Below are 19,418 nucleotides of genomic sequence, written 5' to 3' on the forward strand. Positions count from 1 at the left end.
ATATGTTGCTCTAGAACCTGGATATACCTTTCAGCATTGATGGTGTCTTTCCAGATGTGTAAGCTGCCCATGCCACACGCACTAATGCAACCCCATACCATCAGAGATGCAGGCTTCTGAACTGAGCGCTGATAACAACTTGGGTCGTCCTTCTCCTCTTTAGTCCGAATGACACAGCATCCCTGATTTCCATAAAGAACTTCAAATTTTGATTCGTCTGACCACAGAACAGTTTTCCACTTTGCCACAGTCCATTTTAAATGAGCCTTGGCCCAGAGAAGACGTCTGCGCTTCTGGATCATGTTTAGATACGGCTTCTTCTTTGAAACTACAGAGTTTTAGCTGGCAACGGCGGATGGCACGGTGAATTGTGTTCACAGATAATGTTCTCTGGAAATATTCCTGAGCCCATTTTGTGATTTCCAATACAGAAGCATGCCTGTATGTGATGCAGTGCTGTCTAAGGGCCCGAAGATCACGGGCACCCAGTATGGTTTTCCGGCCTTGACCCTTACGCACAGAGATTCTTCAAGATTCTCTGAATCTTTTGATGATATTATGCACTGTAGATGATGATATGTTCAAACTCTTTGCAATTTTACACTGTCGAACTCCTTTCTGATATTGCTCCACTATTTGTCGGCGCAGAATTAGGGGGATTGGTGATCCTCTTCCCATCTTTACTTCTGAGAGCCGCTGCCACTCCAAGATGCTCTTTTTATACCCAGTCATGTTAATGACCTATTGCCAATTGACCTAATGAGTTGCAATTTGGTCCTCCAGCTGTTCCTTTTTTGTACCTTTAACTTTTCCAGCCTCTTCTTGCCCCTGTCCCAACTTTTTTGAGATGTGTTGCTGTCATGAAATTTCAAATAAGCCAATATTTGGCATGAAATTTCAAAATGTCTCACTTTCGACATTTGATATGTTGTCTATGTTCTATTGTGAATACAATATCAGTTTTTGAGATTTGTAAATTATTGCATTGCATTTTTATTTACAATTTATACTTTGTCCCAACTTTTTTGGAATCGGGGTTGTATATTTTACATGTAATTTATTCTAATACAAATCCATGCTCCACTCACTTTTGCAGTAATTTGATGGTAGCACTGGAGAGTACATGCATGTACAGTCACTCATATGCATGTCATTAGAGAGTTATACACTGCATGACCTCATGTTTGTAGACAGTGAACACTTACACCCATAAGTGTTTCTTCCCCAAACTGTTGCCACAACATTTTAAAACGCACAATGTGTTTGAAGCACATAGGATGTCTGGGTATGCTGTAGCTTTACAATGACCTTTCACTGGAACTAAGAGACCTAGTCCAAACATGTTCCAGCATGACAATGCCCCTGTGCACAAAGCAAGGTCAATAAAAGACATGGCTTACCAAAGTTGGAGTGGGGAAAAATCCCAAATGACCTGCACAAAGCCCCGACCTCAACCTCACTGAACACCTCTGGCATAAATTAAAATGCCGACTGCACCCCAGGCCTCCCTGCCTAACATCACTGCTCATGTGGCTGAATAGGTACAAACCCCCACAGCCACGTTCCAAAATCTAGTGTAAGCCTTCCTAGAGAATGAAGGCTGCTGTAACAGCAAAAGAGGGACTAGATGAAGAATGGGATGTTCAAAAGCACGAATGGATATGGTCAGGTGTCCACAAACTTTTGGCCATATAGTGTACTACGGTATGATGATAATACCTATGGTGTTGTACATGTAATCATGTGTCCATTTAATTCTGAGATGAGTTTTTCTGTGACTTTTAGACACTGGTTTTGAGTCTTACCTGAGCCGTCAGGGATGGACCTGACGAAGGTGGGCAGCATCTTGACAGTGGCTGTGGCATTAGTGTCACGACTCAGCCCTTTGTCCAGTTCCCGACGGAAACGGGCCATGACGTCTCGCAATGTCTCATCAGAGAAGCGCATGGAGTACAGGTATTTATCAATCTACCATACAAACAGAGGATAAAAGCAAGCAGGTTATTCATCTTTATCCTAATTAGGCTTGTTGAATAGGATATTGCATCGATAATCACCATGATATCCAGTGATAACGATTACTGATTATATTCTATTGCCAGACCTGCCAACCGTCATGCACTTTGCATGTTTTTGCTCAAATGAAAGTATGTCCCTTTACACACCCATCCAGAAGAGTAATTTTGCACAAGGCCATCTGTCTACAGCAGAAAAAAATAAAATAACAAAACGCGTCTGGAAAAATCCCAAGGGAGTCTGGAGCCAGATTCGTGACGTTGCCTGCGGAAGCGCCAGCAGGCTGCGCGAGCCTTGCACGGTTTCAGTGCACAGCCTGTGTAGACCAAGCGCTCCCATTTCTCTCTCATTATCTGGTCTTTTGGGAAACGATGAGTACTAATCCCATCAAGATTGGTGTTGCTACACCCTCCTACGATACATCTGTTAACCATTTTAATAATTACGCGATAACGTTGAAGAAATTTGCAGAAAACCACCAGGTCGTTTTCTCATAAACAAACCAGCGCTGATGTAGGATTCAGAGGGAGGCGTCCCGCACACGACGTCACGAAAATCAATGTTTGCCGGGAAATCCAAATGCCAAGTTTTTTCAGAGGCGGCCCAATTCGCCTCAAATGGCTTGATTTCAACTGAATTTTTCTGGTATTGCGCAAGGTAAAAAAAATTGCAGAATATGACAGATATTTGACCAAAGTTTAATATAAAATAGGAGAATTACATTGATCTTGCTCCTGAGTTTACCCGTGATATGCACTTTAAAACTCGCCACTAATAACAAACCTGGGGTTGTTAATAATGGCGTTGAGAGCGATAGCTCTAACCAAACTACAAACATGGCTTCTCTGAACTACAATCCCCAAGAAGCACAGCGCCCCCTGTCACCGGCTTAGTGAAGTCAGCTGTCTCTCATTCACGTCTAATCAGCCACACTACTTAAACCCCTCTCACTGCAAAGTATCGTTTTGAGTTTACCCAGTCATACCAAGCCTTATCTATTCTGTTTGCTTTCCTGTTTCTTTGACCCTCGCTATTTCCCCACTACGTCTCTGCTCTGCTCTATATTGCTCTGTTTACCAATTGACCGACCCTTGCCTGCCTTTGACTACTCTTCTAGTTTTGCAATTTGGCTATGTCTTCAGTTTGCTTCCCTGCTCTCCCCTGCATATACTGCATACACATCCATAAGCACCTGCACCCTGACGGGTAGGTTCCCGGTTAAGCAGCAAACGCTGTCTATACGTGGTTTTCCCGAATACACTTTTATAAGAAGGAGTTTTAAGAGCAACTTTGCAGCGCGCATCCTCGTAGTTGCTAAAGGCGTTAGTACCGTAGTCGTGGAAGGCATTAGTACTGTAGTCGCTAAAGGCAGTCATACTGTAGTTGCTAAAGGTATTTGTACTGTAATCGCTAAAGGCATTAGTAGTTGCTAAAGGCAGTCTTACTGTAGTTGCGAAAGACATTAATACGAATGCCTTTAGCAACTACTGTAGTTGCGAAAGGCATTAGTAGTTGCTAAATCCAGTCAATCAGTACGTTTACATGCACATCCAAATTGAGCTACTGTCGGTAATCGAGCTAAGGGTCCCAGCAGGGGTGCCAGAGAAATCCAATCCTACATGCACACAAGCAAATTGAGCTATTGTGTGAGGTACATTGTGCACCCGAGCCACAGGTGGCGCTACACGCCCCATCGTGTTGGTACACTTCCGGTTGTCGTAATGAAGGAGAGCTAGTGAAGAGCAGTGTTGCCAGATTGGGAGCCTAACTGGGCGGTTTTAAGTGCATTTTGGCGGGTTTTGAACATATTTTGGGCTGGAAAACGTCAGCAGTATCTGGCAACATTGTTCAAGAGTATAAACAAAGTTATCAGTTCCGTGTTCACAAGAAGAGTGTTTGTAGTTTGTATGTACGAACAGAAGTGTTCCTAATAAAATGGGCACCAAGTTGAAGTTGATCTGAAGTGTCATGCCAACCGAGGCTGTTTTTTGTTTTTTTTTTTCGACCGAGGCTGTCGTGTTTCCCGCTTGTGGTCTCGTCACTCGTCACTTCCGGAAGGGGCAGTGCTGAAGTAAGTAGCTCAACTACGTAGCTCGATAGGGTTTACATGCACTAAGTAGCTCGGCAAAAATCGCATAATCTAGGTCGTGTAGCTCGGTTACGAGAAATCAAGTTCGGTTCAATTTCAGCCTAGCTAAGGTGTTTCCATGCCATTTAAAACTTCGATTTCAGTCGAGCAACGGCAGAAATTCAATTTTCTCTATGCGCATGTAAACGCACTGAATGAGGGCATGCCATTCATTTTTAACCAAAAACCAATGAATTAAAGAGTTAAAATGTTAATATATTGTCTCATTGTTAATCATTATGTATATAATGTGGTAATTAATAATTGAAAACTAACATTTTTGGACAATGTTTTTTTATTCCAAGTTTTTTTTTAATTAAATGAACAAACATTCACAAATAATGGGCAAATAAGCTAAATAATTCAGTAAATGTTTTCCCTCTGCCTGCTCATTTCATCATTACCCCATCATTTTTTATACACACACACACACAATGTTAGAGGAGCAGAAAGTTCTCATTCATGACACTAAATCACTTGCCTAATGGCGTTAAATGTGATTAAAATGTGGCAATATTAATGACATTACAATATCCATACATAATTCCATAACATATTGAAAAATATTCATAATGTTTTGCGTACATCTGCACTACTAAAGGAAGGCTGTCTGTCTCTGTTCACCTATGCAAATCCACATGACTGGACGCACGTACTCCATACTTTGCACATGAATTGGTGACACCCCAGAGGGGCCCAAGACACCATTTTCAAGTTTCCAAAACATGGATTAGCACTAATCCCAACATACTATTCATTTGCCATAGGCTACATGCTCACGCTAACACACTGCATGCTGCCTTGGCGGGGACTCCCCTCACCACTCGCCTAAGAGTTTCGATTGTACGGGATGTCGCAATGAGTGCTCCTCACCAGGGATTTCCGCCAGGGCCAAGTCTGTGTCAATGAGGAGACACAGGGAGTGATTTAAGCCAGTATCTCACTGGGCTGTGACAGCTTGTGACAAATTGCGAACGTCATTCGCGAAAGGGTTTCAAAAGTGTCTTGAAACATTCGCGGGGCTTCTCAATTTCCTTGCATGAGTCGCAAAGTGTCGCTCCTTCGTCGCTGAAATTTTGAACATGTTCAAAAAATTCGTGTGACAAAATTTCTCTCAAAATAGCCGCATATGCGTCGCTGGTGTCGCAAAGCCGTCACAAACCCTTCTCAAGTCAGTTATTGTGAGGCTTCGTCTACTTCCCTGCCTGCCGAGGGAAAGCCGGGCTGCGACTAGTTGGAGACTCAACAATTGCGGTAAATTATGCGAATATCAATTCAGTGTGATTCCAAGTGAAAATTGTCGCTAATTCGCATATTTTATCGCAATTGTTGTCTTCAACTAGTTGCGGGCTGTCGCAGCCAAGTGAGATACTACCCTTACGTCATTTTGACAGAACAGAGTGAAAACATATACATCACATGTGTCCACTCAACTCTCCACTGGGCCATTCAGAGGAAATCAGGTTCACGGGCGATAACTACTATGAATATTATATATTACGCACACACGTGTACAATGTTAAAGGTGCAGAAATGTCTCATTTAGGACACTAAATTAGATAATCACTTGCCTAATTGAGTTAAATGATTAAAATGTGGTGATATCAACGTGACATTACGATATCCATAAGTAATTACATAACATAGAAATATACTGATGTTTTGCACATTTATTTAATAATTAACTCAATGTATTTGCAATGTACAAGAAAAATAACTGAACATCGGCAGCAGATTCAACACCAGTTTTCACCCACTGACTGAGAGTCCCTCAGAGGCGCATGCGCATTCTGTGTATTCGGCAGTGAGCGAGTCGCTCTTTGTTTTGAACGAGTGGTCCAGATCTCTTGTAAATTCAGGGCAAACTAAGGGCCCGTCCACATGAGTACGTTTTTGTCGAATCCGCATAAATACTTTATCGTTTCGGCCTCCCGTCCAGACAGATCTGGCTTTTTCGAGGTGTGAAAACGGGTCCCAGAGTGAGAAAATCCTAAAACGCCGGATAGCCCGGAGTCATCTGGACGGCGAATGCGGATTTTTTCAGAAACGATGACGTATAAACCCCGCCTCTCTAACCTTTAACCTCAGCCGCCGCCGCTAGATGCGTCATAACAACAATAATGGCGGACTACAGGCTTGTGCTCGTACTGCAGAAACGTCCAATGTGACACGAAGTAAAAGTTCCACTTCATTGTCGGTCCGCACAAAAGACTCTCCTCTTCCTCTCAGAGTTGCGCTGGCCATGATCGTCCTCTTCTCGTGTTATGAGCTTGTTTGTAAACAGCGCATGACCTTTACACGCATGCTCCATGGCTTCTCTTCCGGTTTTAGTGTATTGGTGTGGCGGCGTCACAGCACCACATACAGGCCTGGCATATGTACTACAGCGTTTTGGGTCATTTCCAGTGAATCTGTGTGGACGCAGATATTTCTGGAAACAACGCCGTGTTTACGGAGATTTTTTTCAAAACGACAGTGTATTGGGTGAGGCCGCGTACTCGTGTGGACGGGCCCTAAAGGACTACTTGGGCTACGATGTTGTTCGGGGAAACCATGTTAGCTTAACAATGGATCTTAAGAGGCAGTTAAAGATGCTCTTAGCCTTAAGAGGCTTCCAGGAAACCCACCAGATACTTCCTGTAAGCCACAGCCCCCCCCCATCATGTCCTCTCAGTGTCTGTCATGGTAGATGGAGAATATATAAAGTTCTTTAATGTTAATTACTATACATACAGGCCACTTTTTCCATAGAATAAAAACATGTATTCTATTCACTTCTAGTGGGTTTATTGATGGCATGCAATAATGTGATCATATCACTTATCCTCTGTGTATTACACCACTCACCCCAATGGAGAATGAGCGTGCAATATTGTTACAATATTGCACGCTGTCAAGACAACACGACGTCACACGTCGGAGACGTAAAACTTGCGCGTTAGCAAGTGACAGTGACAGTTTGTAAACAAACATGGGCACAAGGTTTGCTTCATTAAAAATGGAAGATTTTGAGAGAATTTTGGTTGCCAGGTCGCTCCATTGCGTGTAGTCAATGTTGATTCTAAAAGTAACTAAGTAAATTGCACTGGGAAAACAATAATATCAGCCTGGTTGCACTAGCGTTGGCCTTCGCTAACATTACATGGGCTGGAAGCTAACTGGACTGCCACGCTAACAGTACCAAGTCACGGGTAAGCTAGCATCAGCCTTCGCTAATGCTACTGCTATGCTGGGTGGAAGCTAACTGGACTGCTGGGCTAACAGCACCGAGTTGTGGGTAAGCTAGCATTGGCCTTCGCTAATGCTACTGCTACACCGGCTGGAAGCTGACTGGACTGCCGTACTAACAGCACAGAGTCGCAGGTAAGCTAGCATTGGCCTTTGCTGATGCTACTGCTACGCCGGCTGGAAGCTAACTGGACTGCTGGGCTAACAGCACCGAGTCGTGGGTAAGCTAACGTTGGCCTTTGCTAACACTACTGCTATGCCGGCTGGAAGTTAACTGGACTGCCGTGCTAACAGCACAGAGTCGCGGGTAAGCTAGTGGTGGCCTTTGAGAATGCTGATATGAAGAGTGTGTATAATAATAATAATAATAATAATAATAATAATAATAATGACTGGCTTGGGCGGCACGGTGGTGTAGTGGTTAGCGCTGTCGCCTCACAGCAAGAAGGTCCGGGTTCGAGCCCCGTGGCCGGTGAGGGCCTTTCTGTGCGGAGTTTGCATGTTCTCCCCGTGTCCGCGTGGGTTTCCTCCGGGTGCTCCGGTTTCCCCCACAGTTCAAAGACATGCAGGTTAGGTTAACTGGTGACTCTAAATTGAGCGTAGGTGTGAATGTGAGTGTGAATGGTTGTCTGTGTCTATGTGTCAGCCCTGTGATGACCTGGCGACTTGTCCAGGGTGTACCCCGCCTTTCGCCCGTAGTCAGCTGGGATAGGCTCCAGCTTGCCTGCGACCCTGTAGAACAGGATAAAGCGGCTAGAGATAATGAAAGAGAATGATTTATATCTGTCCGGGTTTTTTTTTTTCTTTCTAGAATTTTCTCTGTTCTTCTTGGTACTTGTAAAATCTCTGACAGTAATGAGGAGTCTAACAGCAGCCCAACATGAAGGTAATTGGCCTCGCATATCAAAAACAGATGACACTTGGCACAAGTAGTGCTCCGTCTCACAGCATAGAGGTGCACCGGAGAGTTGAAACAGAACTCAATTCCTTATTTACATATTAAAACAATTAACCAATTAAAGCTTATTAGAATTTATTGCTCAAATATGTAAATAAAATGCATGTACAGTGCTGAGCGTAAATGAGTACACCCCCTTTGAAAAGTAACATTTTAAACAATATCTCAGTGAACACAATTTCCAAAATTTTGACAAGACAAAGTTTAATAGAACATCTGTTTAACTTATAATGTGAAAGTAAGGCTAATAATATAACTTAGATTACACATTTTTCAGTTTATTCAAATTAGCGTGGTGCAAAAATGAGTACACCCCACAACAAAAACTACTACATCAAGTGCTATGTATGGCCTCCATGATTTTTAATGACGGCACCAAATCTTCTAGGCATGGAATGAACAAGTTGGCGACATTTTGCAACATCAATCTTTTTCCATTCTTCAACAATGACCGCTTTTAGTGACTGGATGCTGGATGGAGAGTGATGCTCAACTTGTCTCTTCAGAATTCCCCATAGGTGTTCGATTGGGTTCAGATCAGGAGACATACTTGGCCACTGAATCACTTTCACCCTGTTCTTCTTCAGAAATCCAACAGTGGTCTTAGATGTGTGTTTAGGATCATTGTCATGTTGGAAAAGTGCATGATGACCAAGGGCACAGAGTGATGGTAGCATCTTCTCTTTCAGTATAGAGCAATACATCTGTGATGCCATCAATGAAATGCAGCTCCTCGACACCAGCAGCACTCATGCAGCCCCACATGACACTGCCACCACCGTGTTTCACTGTAGGCACCAGGCATTTTTCTTTGTATTCCTCACCTTTGCGATGCCATACAGTTTTGAAGCCATCAGTTCCAAAAACATTTATCTTGGTCTCATCACTCCAGAGTATAGAGTCCCAGTAGTCTTCATCTTTGTCAGCATGGGCCCTGGCAAACTCTAGGTGGGCTTTTTTGTGCCTGGGCTTTAGGAGAGGCTTTTTTCGTGGACGGCATCCATGCATGCCATTCCTCTGCAGTGTACGCCGTATTGTGTCACGGGAAATAATCGCCCCAGTTTGGCTTTCTACTTCTTTAGATAACTGCAGTGAACTTGCATGCCGATTTTCTTCAACCCTTCTCATCAGAAGACGCTCCTGTCGAGGTGTTAACTTCCGTGGACGACCTGGACGTCTCTGTGAGATGGTTGCAGTTCCATCTTTCTTAAATTTTTGTACCACTTTTGCTACAGTATTCTGACTGATAAGTAAAGCTTTGCTGATCTTGTAGCCTTCACCTTTGTGGTGTAAAGAAATTATTTTCTTTCTCAGATCTTGTGTCATTTCTCTTCCATGTGGTGCCATTGCTGACAGCATGAAACAGGAAGGCGTTTTCTTTAAGTAACACCCTTTTATAGTCAACTGTCTGCTGGACACCTGTGTAATGACGAATTAGACTCACCTGTGATTGTATTCTTGTTAAATTGGACATTTGTAGTCGACAATTTAGCTTCGCTCCAGAGACTTTCAGTGGGGTGTACTCATTTTTGCACCACCCTAATTTGAGTAAAACTGAAAAATGTGTAATCCAAGTTATATTATTAACCTTACTTTCACATTATAAGTTAAACAGATGTTCTACTAAACTTGTCAACATTTTGGAAATCGTTTGTTCATTGAGAGATTGTTTAAAATGTTACTTTTCAAAGGGGGTGCACTCGTTTACGCTCAGCACTATAACTACATTCTTTTAATGTCTTATCAGATCCTTTGAATTCAGCCATCTTGGTTTTGCTGATTCCTGTTATCACTGTGTTGTAGTAAAGGGGGTTTCTCAGTCTTGGTTGCTATGGGAGATTCAGGCTGGGTTCTGCGTTTCAAGTCATAACTGAAGCATCTTCTTACCGCGGACTTCTGCTACAACTCTGAGCTGTGTCACATTCAGAAGTTTGCCAATGACACAGCCATAGTTGGGTGTATCAGTGACGACAGAGAGGAGGAGTATATCAGATCAGACCAGACAAAACTTTATTTATCCCCGAAGGGCAATTAGAAGGGCGAAGAATGGTACACCAGGAGGAGCCTGGTGAGGGACTTTGCTGTGTGGTGCAACAGGAACCATTTGCAGCTCAACACCTCGAAGACCAGGGAGCTGGTCATTGACTTTGGGAGGCCCAGACCAAGGTCACGACCAGTTCTGATCGAGGGAATCGAAGTGGAGGCTGTGGATTCCTACAAGTACCTCGGGCTGTGGCTGGACAGCAAGCTGGACTGGACTTGCAACACCAATCACTTATACAGGAAGGGACAGAGCAGGCTATACTTCCTTAGGAGGCTGCGGTCCTTTAACATCTGCAGGAAACTCCTGTGGATGTTCTATCAGTCTGTGGTCACCAGTGTCCTGTTTTACACCGTGGTGTGCTGGGGGGGCAGTACATCCAAGGAGGACGCATCCAGACTGGACAAACTGATCAGGCGGGCCGGCTCTGTGGTCGGCATGAAGCTGGACTCTCTGGTGACGGTGGCAGAGAAAAGGACTATGGACAAACTATTGAACATCATGGATGATGCCAGTCACCCTCCGCACACCGTCACCAGCAACAAGAGGAGCCTGTTCAGTGACAGAATGCTCCTTCCCAAGTGCAGGACGAACAGACTTAAAAACTCCTTTGTCCCTCACGCCATCAGACTGTACAACTCCTCTCTGGGGGGGAGGAGGGGTAACAGGAGGACAGAGGACGGGAAAGAGCAGTAGCCTAGCCTAACAATAAGCAATACTGGACAATGTGCAATATAAAGTGCAATATCTCTCCTGCTGCCGCCCCCCCTCCTTTTTTTCTTTCCCCCCTCCCCCTTCCTCTCTTCCCCATATCTTATTCTTTTTATACTTGTATATGTAAATACTTAACTTCTAGATAAATTAAAATAAATTTTCTCCATTTCTTTTCTCTGTTTATCTGTAATGATGCTGCTAGAATCTTAGGCCCACTTTACACGGGGACGGTCTGAAACAAAAACGCAAAAGTCCGTTTTCGTTCTCACTTTTTTCCGCGTCTACACGACCGTTTTCAAGGAGGAAATCTGCGTCTATACGGTGACGCATAAATGTGTGGAATTCAATTGGATGTTGTAATAGAGTGTGCCAAGTGGATGGAGTAGTCAGTCAGAATGATGAGCAAAACAAGGAAAATTCTTGTACAAAAATAGTTTTCTTTTTATTCTTAAGCCGGCAGTTAACACAAACAGGACAAAAAAAAAAAAAAACCACTGATGACAAAACCAAACAAAAAAAAAAATTCTGGGACAAAATGCCCACGCAAGCTAGGCTACTCTGGCATTACTCACACAGAGCTCAAGTCATGCGTCCTCTCCCTGCCGAGGCCATCTCCTGAATGAACAGTGCAGCGCATATTTAAAAGACTACGTCACAGTCTTAACACAATTAAAATCAATCAACACATCTAGACAGATTTTAACAGTTCTAAACATTTTCACTGCATGCATTACACTCCTACAACAATGTGCAGACCTTAAATATTACAACAAACACTCCGTAAGATTTTTAGACCATTTCTCTCCGCTCTAATGAGCTGCTTTCCCGCGCATCGCGGAAGAAACCTTGAAAAGCGCTTTCAGACCTGCATTCTGCTTTGGTCCCGCACCCGGAAGACTACAGCAGGTAAATGGCTACAAACATTTCTGGCTGATGTTAGATAAACTCTAGCAGAAAAGGATTCAGATGTTAAACGTGCGCACTTAATGAATCTTTACACGCTATTGTTTATAGTGAAAACTAATAAATGCTTGCGCTGTTTAAACCTGTGTCGCGTCTTTTACTATGAACACATGTACCAAACATTTCAGGTTTACATATCTAAAAGTTGTAACAAATGTACCCGTAACAAAACATACTTGTAAAGCCTCCATTACCAAACCCACAGCAAACATACAACACAGATCGTATTTGGAATGTCTTTGCAACTGTGGTTTAGTCCATTGCACTTGACCATTGAAACATGACCAGCGGGAGGAACCGCTGTTTAGTGACGGACGCATTGCGCTCTGTCACAGATGTGCATGCCAGGCGGTGCTGTGAAAGACCTCCGCTATGTCTGCACGCATGCGCAACGTCTTCCGTCTTGTCTGATTTGCACATCTGCGCCGCGAAAACTTTGACTACTCTGGCTATGGTAAGTAAGTAAAAAAGTAAGAGCATACTATACCCGCCTCTGTTCATTAACGGTATATGTGCAGATTCGGTATAGATGTTCGAAGGACTCCTGGACGTTTATTAAAGCTGCCAGAGCAGCTTGAAGGTCCGTTGGATCAATGTAATCAGACATGCTCTTACTTTTTTACTTACTTTCTTACTTCCCGGGCTGGCATGTACAGTATATGACATATGTATGACGTAAACGCGTACCCGACGTGAGCAGATCCGAGCAGAGTTTCGCGTATTGGGTAGTTTAGACGGATATGCAACGGGGGCTGTTTTTAACTTATCCACTTTGGAAGGCGTTTTCAATTTTTTCCGTTTTTCAGCCTCGGAAACGCCATCCCCGTGTAGACGAAAGGCACTTCTGATAAAATATTTAGTCGTTTTTACCCGACAGCGTCCTCGTGTAAACGGGCCCTTAATTTCCAAGGGATCAATAAAGTTTTATCTAATCTAATCTGTTTTCCTGGAAATAAAAGGACAGGCTGAATGATTCGTTACGTATGCATATTTAATGTATTAGCTGTTTCCATTCTGCTGAAATAAAGGGTTCAGAAAATCCACCATCTATAATACAGCACACCTGTTTGAAGGACAGCCTGGTCATGTCTATCGTTTTCAGCTTGTTCAAACACATTTTGATAGGAGGTGTGTAAAGTGAGCTATTGCACAATAGTACATTACAACCCAGTACAGCTTTCTCAAATGAACATGGAACTAAAGTGTTAAAATAAAAGCTACTACTTTGCTAAATTTGCATGCTCAGACAAGGCTAGAATTTTCCAACACCATCATCTGGTATGCAAGTAATGCAATAGTGGAAAAATAAACAAAGATGGTCTGTTTTTCCTGTCATTTTTTAATTTAATGACCAATGATTTTAAAGGCCACCTGCTTGCTTGGTGCAGCGCACTCAATTTGTAAACGTGCATAATTTATCGAATGTTGTTAATAATTATTATTATTAGGGGATGCATGGCCTAATGGTTAGAGAAGCAGTTTTGGGACCAAAAGGTTGCTGGTTTGATTCCCTGGATTAGCAAGAATGTCCAAAGTGCCCTTGAACAAGGCACTTAACCCCCAACTGCTCCCCAGGCTGCTCTGGGTAAGAGCGTCTGCTAAATGCCATTAATGTAATGGAATTATTATAAGAAAGCAGCTTGCTTTCCTAACCAACCCTCAAAAACCATTGCCAGAGATTAATGTTGTGATAAAAAGATGGTGGTCAGAAGTTAGCTAGTCAAGTTCATCCTGGCTGAGGTGATTACATTACAGGCATTCTTATCCAGAACAGCTGATGAAGGGCAGCCTGGGGAGCAGGTGCCTTGTTCAAGGGCATTTCAGCCCTGGTCCAGGGAATCGATCCGGCAACCTTTTGGCCCCTGAGCTACTTCTCTAACCGTTAGGCCATGGCTTCCCCAGGTCATGGTAACCTCCGTGCCCTTCGAGTCTTATCTCTGACACCACCCTCTATAATAAAAGACTATGAAGCATGTACTGTATATAACAATATAAAATGTTTGTCATTTCTAAGTTTATAATTAACACTTCCTCTTTGTCACTGTTTGGGTGCATGTTACTCAACAGAGGATGTCTGACACACTGTTTTACGGTAGGTACAGTATTGGCTAACAACGGTGTGTACGTAAACATCTATCCAAAATTTATTTCTACAGAATAGTCTAAAAAAGTCAAATCTCTCAAGCTCGACAGTGACCAGCCTGTAACATAGTGCAGAACATGCTCATTAAACAGCACGTTTGATTTCAATACCAGAGTTATTTAGTTAGTCAAGTCAAGTCAACTTTATTGTCAAATATGCTATACATGCTCGACATACAGCACAGATGAAATTTCAGTCCTCTCTAACCCACGGTGCAAACAGGCAATGCAATAAATAAAAATAAAAATAGAATAATTGAAAAACAAACAAACAATATAAACAGTATAAACACTAGATAAGAACAAGACTAAACACTCAGACAATATAAACACTCTAGATATGAACTAGACGTAGACTAAACACTCATATATACATACGTATATACACACACACACACACATAAATTGGTTCTAATTAATTAATTAGTGAAAAAGTAATATTACTTTTTCACTAGAGCTCCAAAGTCTTCCTTGCTTCATGTTATGTTTAGTTTTATTTTATCTTGGTGCACCAGTGAGGTCAAAAAAGCACAGCTACAGCATGTTTCTGCCATGTTGTGAGGAGGGAGTGCTCTATTCTACTGAAATTCAATACTCCAGGTGCTGGAGGAGGGGGAAGTGTTCAGTCTGTACATGGCACACAGAGAGAGATGGGGGGAATAAAATAAAATAAAATACAACCCACTTGTCATCCACATCCTGATTTCAAGGGTAATGCAGGACAAGCCCTGCTCAGTGATGTCACTACCCATGCTCTTTCTCGACCCCATGTGCCTGTTCGACACTACGTCACCGTTACTCAGCCTCTGACGTAACATCTGGAGAAAGAGGTACGTGAGGCAGCGCGCATCTCCCCAGCCTCAGCCCTCCCACACACACGCGCAGGGATCTGTGATGCCACATGGCCCCAGGGCCCCAGGTTGGGGGAAAAAAATCGATTTGTTTTATAGATGAGGAGTTGACACTCACCTTTTTGACCTGATCATCCTTCAGCTCAGTGAAGTAGTAGGCCAGAAGCTGTGCGGCTATCATCCTGCTCCACTACTGTCAGGAAGCTCAAATGGAGGAGGAAGTGAATGCTTTCGAGTCCGTTAGAGCAAGATCAAGAAGACGTTCTGTGGCTCAGAGGAGACGGTTGTAACACTAAAAATAATCAGCCGGCATGTAGACGCTTCCTCTTAAGTGTTGCGTGTATTTCCTGGCTCTCTGTGCAGCATGTAATGCGCTTACAGGAGATGCAGCAGGGGCTGGGATGGGGACTGGGTTAAGCCCCGCCCACTTTCTGCTTTGCTATTGGCTGAGCGTGAAGTGCAGCCTGGCAGTCAGTCTCCCTCCATTTCTTTCCTTCTCTGGTGCTCATACTCTGCTCCCCGCCCCTCTCTCTCTCTCACACACACACACTCTCACTCACTCTCCTTCCCCTCCTCCACTTCCTTCCTTCCTTCCTTCCATCTCTCGCTCCATCTCTCTCTCGCTCTCTCATTGGAGGACAGAAGTAGAAGGTGGGCGGGACAATGTGATGTAAAGCACGGTCACACTGGTCCCTTTCCCCGAACATTTTTCTTTTCTTTTTTTTATTACAATTAAACAGAGCGAAATCAAGAGCAAAATACAGATATAAAGACATTCCAAGAACTGACTCAAGAAAAAAAAACAGAATAGATAAGAGAGTAATTAAGTGTGCGAGAGTATATTTCCTGTAAACAAATTTAACGATTTGCAAATGTTGATAGTCTTTAAAGCCTTTGTAGTCTATTTTTCGATGAAGAGATTGTCCTCATATATTGTTCAAGTTCTTTTTTAAGTATAAAGAGGTCAGGCTTTCTGTTGATGAATTTGCACTTATGTGAAACTTTGCTAAAAATAAAAACATGTTTATAAAAAAGAATGCAACCTTATCTTTGTGATTAAAGTTATGAAAACCAAAAATGACATTCTTACTGCCGCACTACCTCATCTTAACAGCTGCTAGTTTGTTACTGCTTGTTTCATGTTTCCCTGCTATACCTCAAGTGCCCTTGACTGTTTGGTCATTTGAACCAATTTATGTGTGTGTGTGTGTGTGTGTGTATGTATGAGTGTTTATACTGTTTATATTGTCTGAGTGTTTAGTCTGTATGTGGTTCTTATCTAGTGTTTACACTGTTTATATTGTCTGAGTGTTTAGTCCGTATGTGGTTCTTATCTAGTGTTTACACTGTTTATATTGTCTGAGTGTTTAGTCTATGTCTTGTTCTTATCTAGTGTTTATACTGTTTATTTATACTGTTTATATTGTTTGAGTGTTTAGTCTGTCTAGTTCCTATCTAGAGTGTTTATACTGTTTATATTGTTGTTTGTTTGTTTTTTCAATTATTCTATTTTTATTTATTGCATTGCCTGTTTGCACCGTGGGTCAGAGAGGACTGATATTTCATCTGTGCTGTATGTCGAGCATGTATAGCATATTTGACAATAAAGTTGACTTGACTTAACTTGACTTATAGTAAAGGTGAAAATCAGAAAAGACAGAATCAGCAGTCCCCCCCCGAACAATGCCTGAGCGCCATCTAACCAATGACGTGCCGTGAATGTGCTTTACGTCACATTGTCCCGCCCACCTGGAGCGCTATTGGGGGGGGGGGCATAGCGCGCTCGCTCTCTCTCTCATTGGAGGTCAGAAGTAGAAGGTGGGCGGGACAATATGACGTAAGCACATTCACGTTACATCATTGGTTAGATGGCGCTCAGGTATTGTTGGGGGGGGAAACAATGCCTGAGCTCCAGTTAACCAATTACGTACCGTGAATGTGCTATACGTCACGTTGTTCCGCCCACCGGGAACACTATGGGGGGGGTATAGCGCTCTCTCTTTCTCTCTCTCCTCCATGTAGTGAAGGGCAAGCGTGTTCCTGGAGGTTATATAGAGGCGTGCCTTCAGCAAATTCTGCCAACTAATTTACCTATGCTAACACAATCCATAATCACTAAACCAGCTTTTTCTTCACTTCCTGTTTCTTCTTCCTGAATTTTATGAACCAACTTGACAACAAGTGTGAAGCACCAAGTACCATAGTGTAAAGATTTTTTTTTTTTAGTGAGCTCTTGGTGCATACCATCCTTTCAGAGAGCCACCCAGGTCAAAAGGTTAAAAAGAAAGGTAAATAACAGATGGTATTCATTCAAAGAGAAGAGAATGAGGCCTGCTTGAGATGATACTGGTTCCCAGGAAGAAGGAGCTTTAAAAAAAGAAAAAAAGCAGGAATCTTAAAAAAAACAACTAAGGTTATTTCTATTCTATTCTATTTCTATTCATGAATAGACCGTTTGCGCATGACGTCACACAGCCCTCTCTGATTTAGCTGTGTCCACCATCTTTGTGGAATAACACATGCGTAACCTTAATACGAAATGCTGCAAATTTGTGCAGTTAGCGGCTGCTCAAACAATTCTGCTAGGGCTGGATAAGGTAGCCTTTTATTATCCCACAAGGGGAAATTTACATTGTTACAGCAGCAAAATATATATAGAGAAAAAGATAAGGCAGTGAAGGAGTAGTGCAAAAGTATTAAGTATACAAAAAAGGGGATATATATAAAAAATAAACTAGGGTGGCACGGTGGTGTAGTGGTTAGCGCTGTCGCCTCACAGCAAGAAGGTCCGGGTTCAAGCCCCGTGGCCGACGAGTGCCTTTCTGTGCGGAGTTTGCATGTTCTCCCCGTGTCCGCGTGGGTTTCCTCCGGGTACTCCGGTTTCCCCCACAGTCCAAAGACATGCAGGTTAGGTTAACTGGTGACTCTAAATTGACCGTAGGTGTGAATGTGAGTGTGAATGGTTGTCTGTGTCTATGTGTCAGCCCTGTGATGACCTGGTGACTTGTTCAGGGTGTACCCCGCCTTTCGCCCGTAGTCAGCTGGGATAGGCTCCAGCTTGCCTGCGACCCTGTAGAACAGGATAAAGCAGCTAGAGATAATGAGATGAGAAATAAACTACAAATTTAGAGATAATAAATTAACAAATTTGCATAAATTTAACAGGTTTGCAGATATACAGTTAACATAAGTGTATTACAAAGGTGGAAATGCATGTGTAAGTATTGCACAGGTAGTCAGATTGTTTAGTTTACCCACTGTTAAAATGCAAGAAAGTCCCCAAATGGAAGATCTAACCCGTAGACGACAGACGGTGGCTTGCAAATCTGAACAGATCTGACATAAGAGACCAGCTACAAATATGTACAAGTATGTGCAGATCATTTCATAAAGGGTAAGTTTATATTTCTACCGTTTATGTGACCCATAGACATATATACAAGATGCGACATACTGTAAGTGATATACATGCAAGCGCTACTCCAATTTACATTGCAGTTACAAATTTATAGCACAAAACCCCAGTGCAATGTAGGTAGTTGAGCTCGGTAAAATGTTGCCTTAGAAGACATAAATAATTAGGTTATTTTTTTTATTTTTTAAATGTATTTATATATATATATATATTTTGGCTTGTGTTTTATGTAACATTTGCCCACATCCGGAACCTACTAGATCCTTATAGTAAACTTGAGCTAAACTTTTGTATGCTTTCATCTGCTTCCCAGTGATGAAGCTTGTCGTTAACACCAGGCAATTCACAATGTCTGTGTAATTCACACTCGACCACATCCGTACATCTTCATACTCTACAACATTGCTGTACGGATTCACCCCTGAACATTCTTTTATCTTTTCCCTGTACCTGACCTTGTCACTATTACTCAGTTCATGATATATTTACGTAAAATTACAGTTCACCAATGTACTCTCCTCGGTCGCAATGGATGCTATCCCACAAAGATGGCGGACACAACAAAATCGGAGAGCATCATGGGAGATTCGTGACGTAAGTGAAAACGGTCTATTCATTAAGGAGTAGACCGCTAAGTAGGCTAAGGATACATCTACACTAATACATTTTAGTTTTAAAATGAAAATGATCTCCGTCCATACTAACAGGCCTGAAAACGCATATCACATGACCATTCATACACACTAGGCAAGAGCATGCAGGTATAAACAGCTGGAATTCTGTGTACAAATTAGGATATACATGCATCAAATGTTTCATCAGGTTAGATGTATTGCCTCCTCCAACCACACATGACTTGAGGCACCATTTGCACAAAGGTGTAGAAGGGCACTCCACTTCTCCACTATCACTTGTCCGAAAAGCAAAATATCACCATATCTCACTCAGAGCCTTGTTTCTCA

General features: G+C 42.6%; 1 protein-coding gene across 1 annotated transcript in view; it reads right to left on the reverse strand.

Annotated features, from left to right (window-relative positions):
• hk1 (hexokinase 1) overlaps positions 1–15,461 on the reverse strand; it is an 87,502-nt gene extending 72,041 nt beyond the window's left edge. The window contains exons 1-2 of the mRNA XM_060926320.1: positions 15,160–15,461; positions 1,806–1,968 (exon numbers count right to left, since the gene is read on the reverse strand). Coding sequence (XP_060782303.1) covers positions 1,806–1,968; positions 15,160–15,222 — 226 coding nt within the window. The 5' untranslated portion in view covers positions 15,223–15,461. The remainder of the gene's footprint in view (positions 1–1,805; positions 1,969–15,159) is intronic.
• Between the last annotated feature and the right edge of the window lie 3,957 nt (positions 15,462–19,418).

Source organism: Neoarius graeffei, chromosome 7 (genome assembly GCF_027579695.1).
Source record: "Neoarius graeffei isolate fNeoGra1 chromosome 7, fNeoGra1.pri, whole genome shotgun sequence".
Taxonomy (NCBI): domain Eukaryota; kingdom Metazoa; phylum Chordata; class Actinopteri; order Siluriformes; family Ariidae; genus Neoarius; species Neoarius graeffei.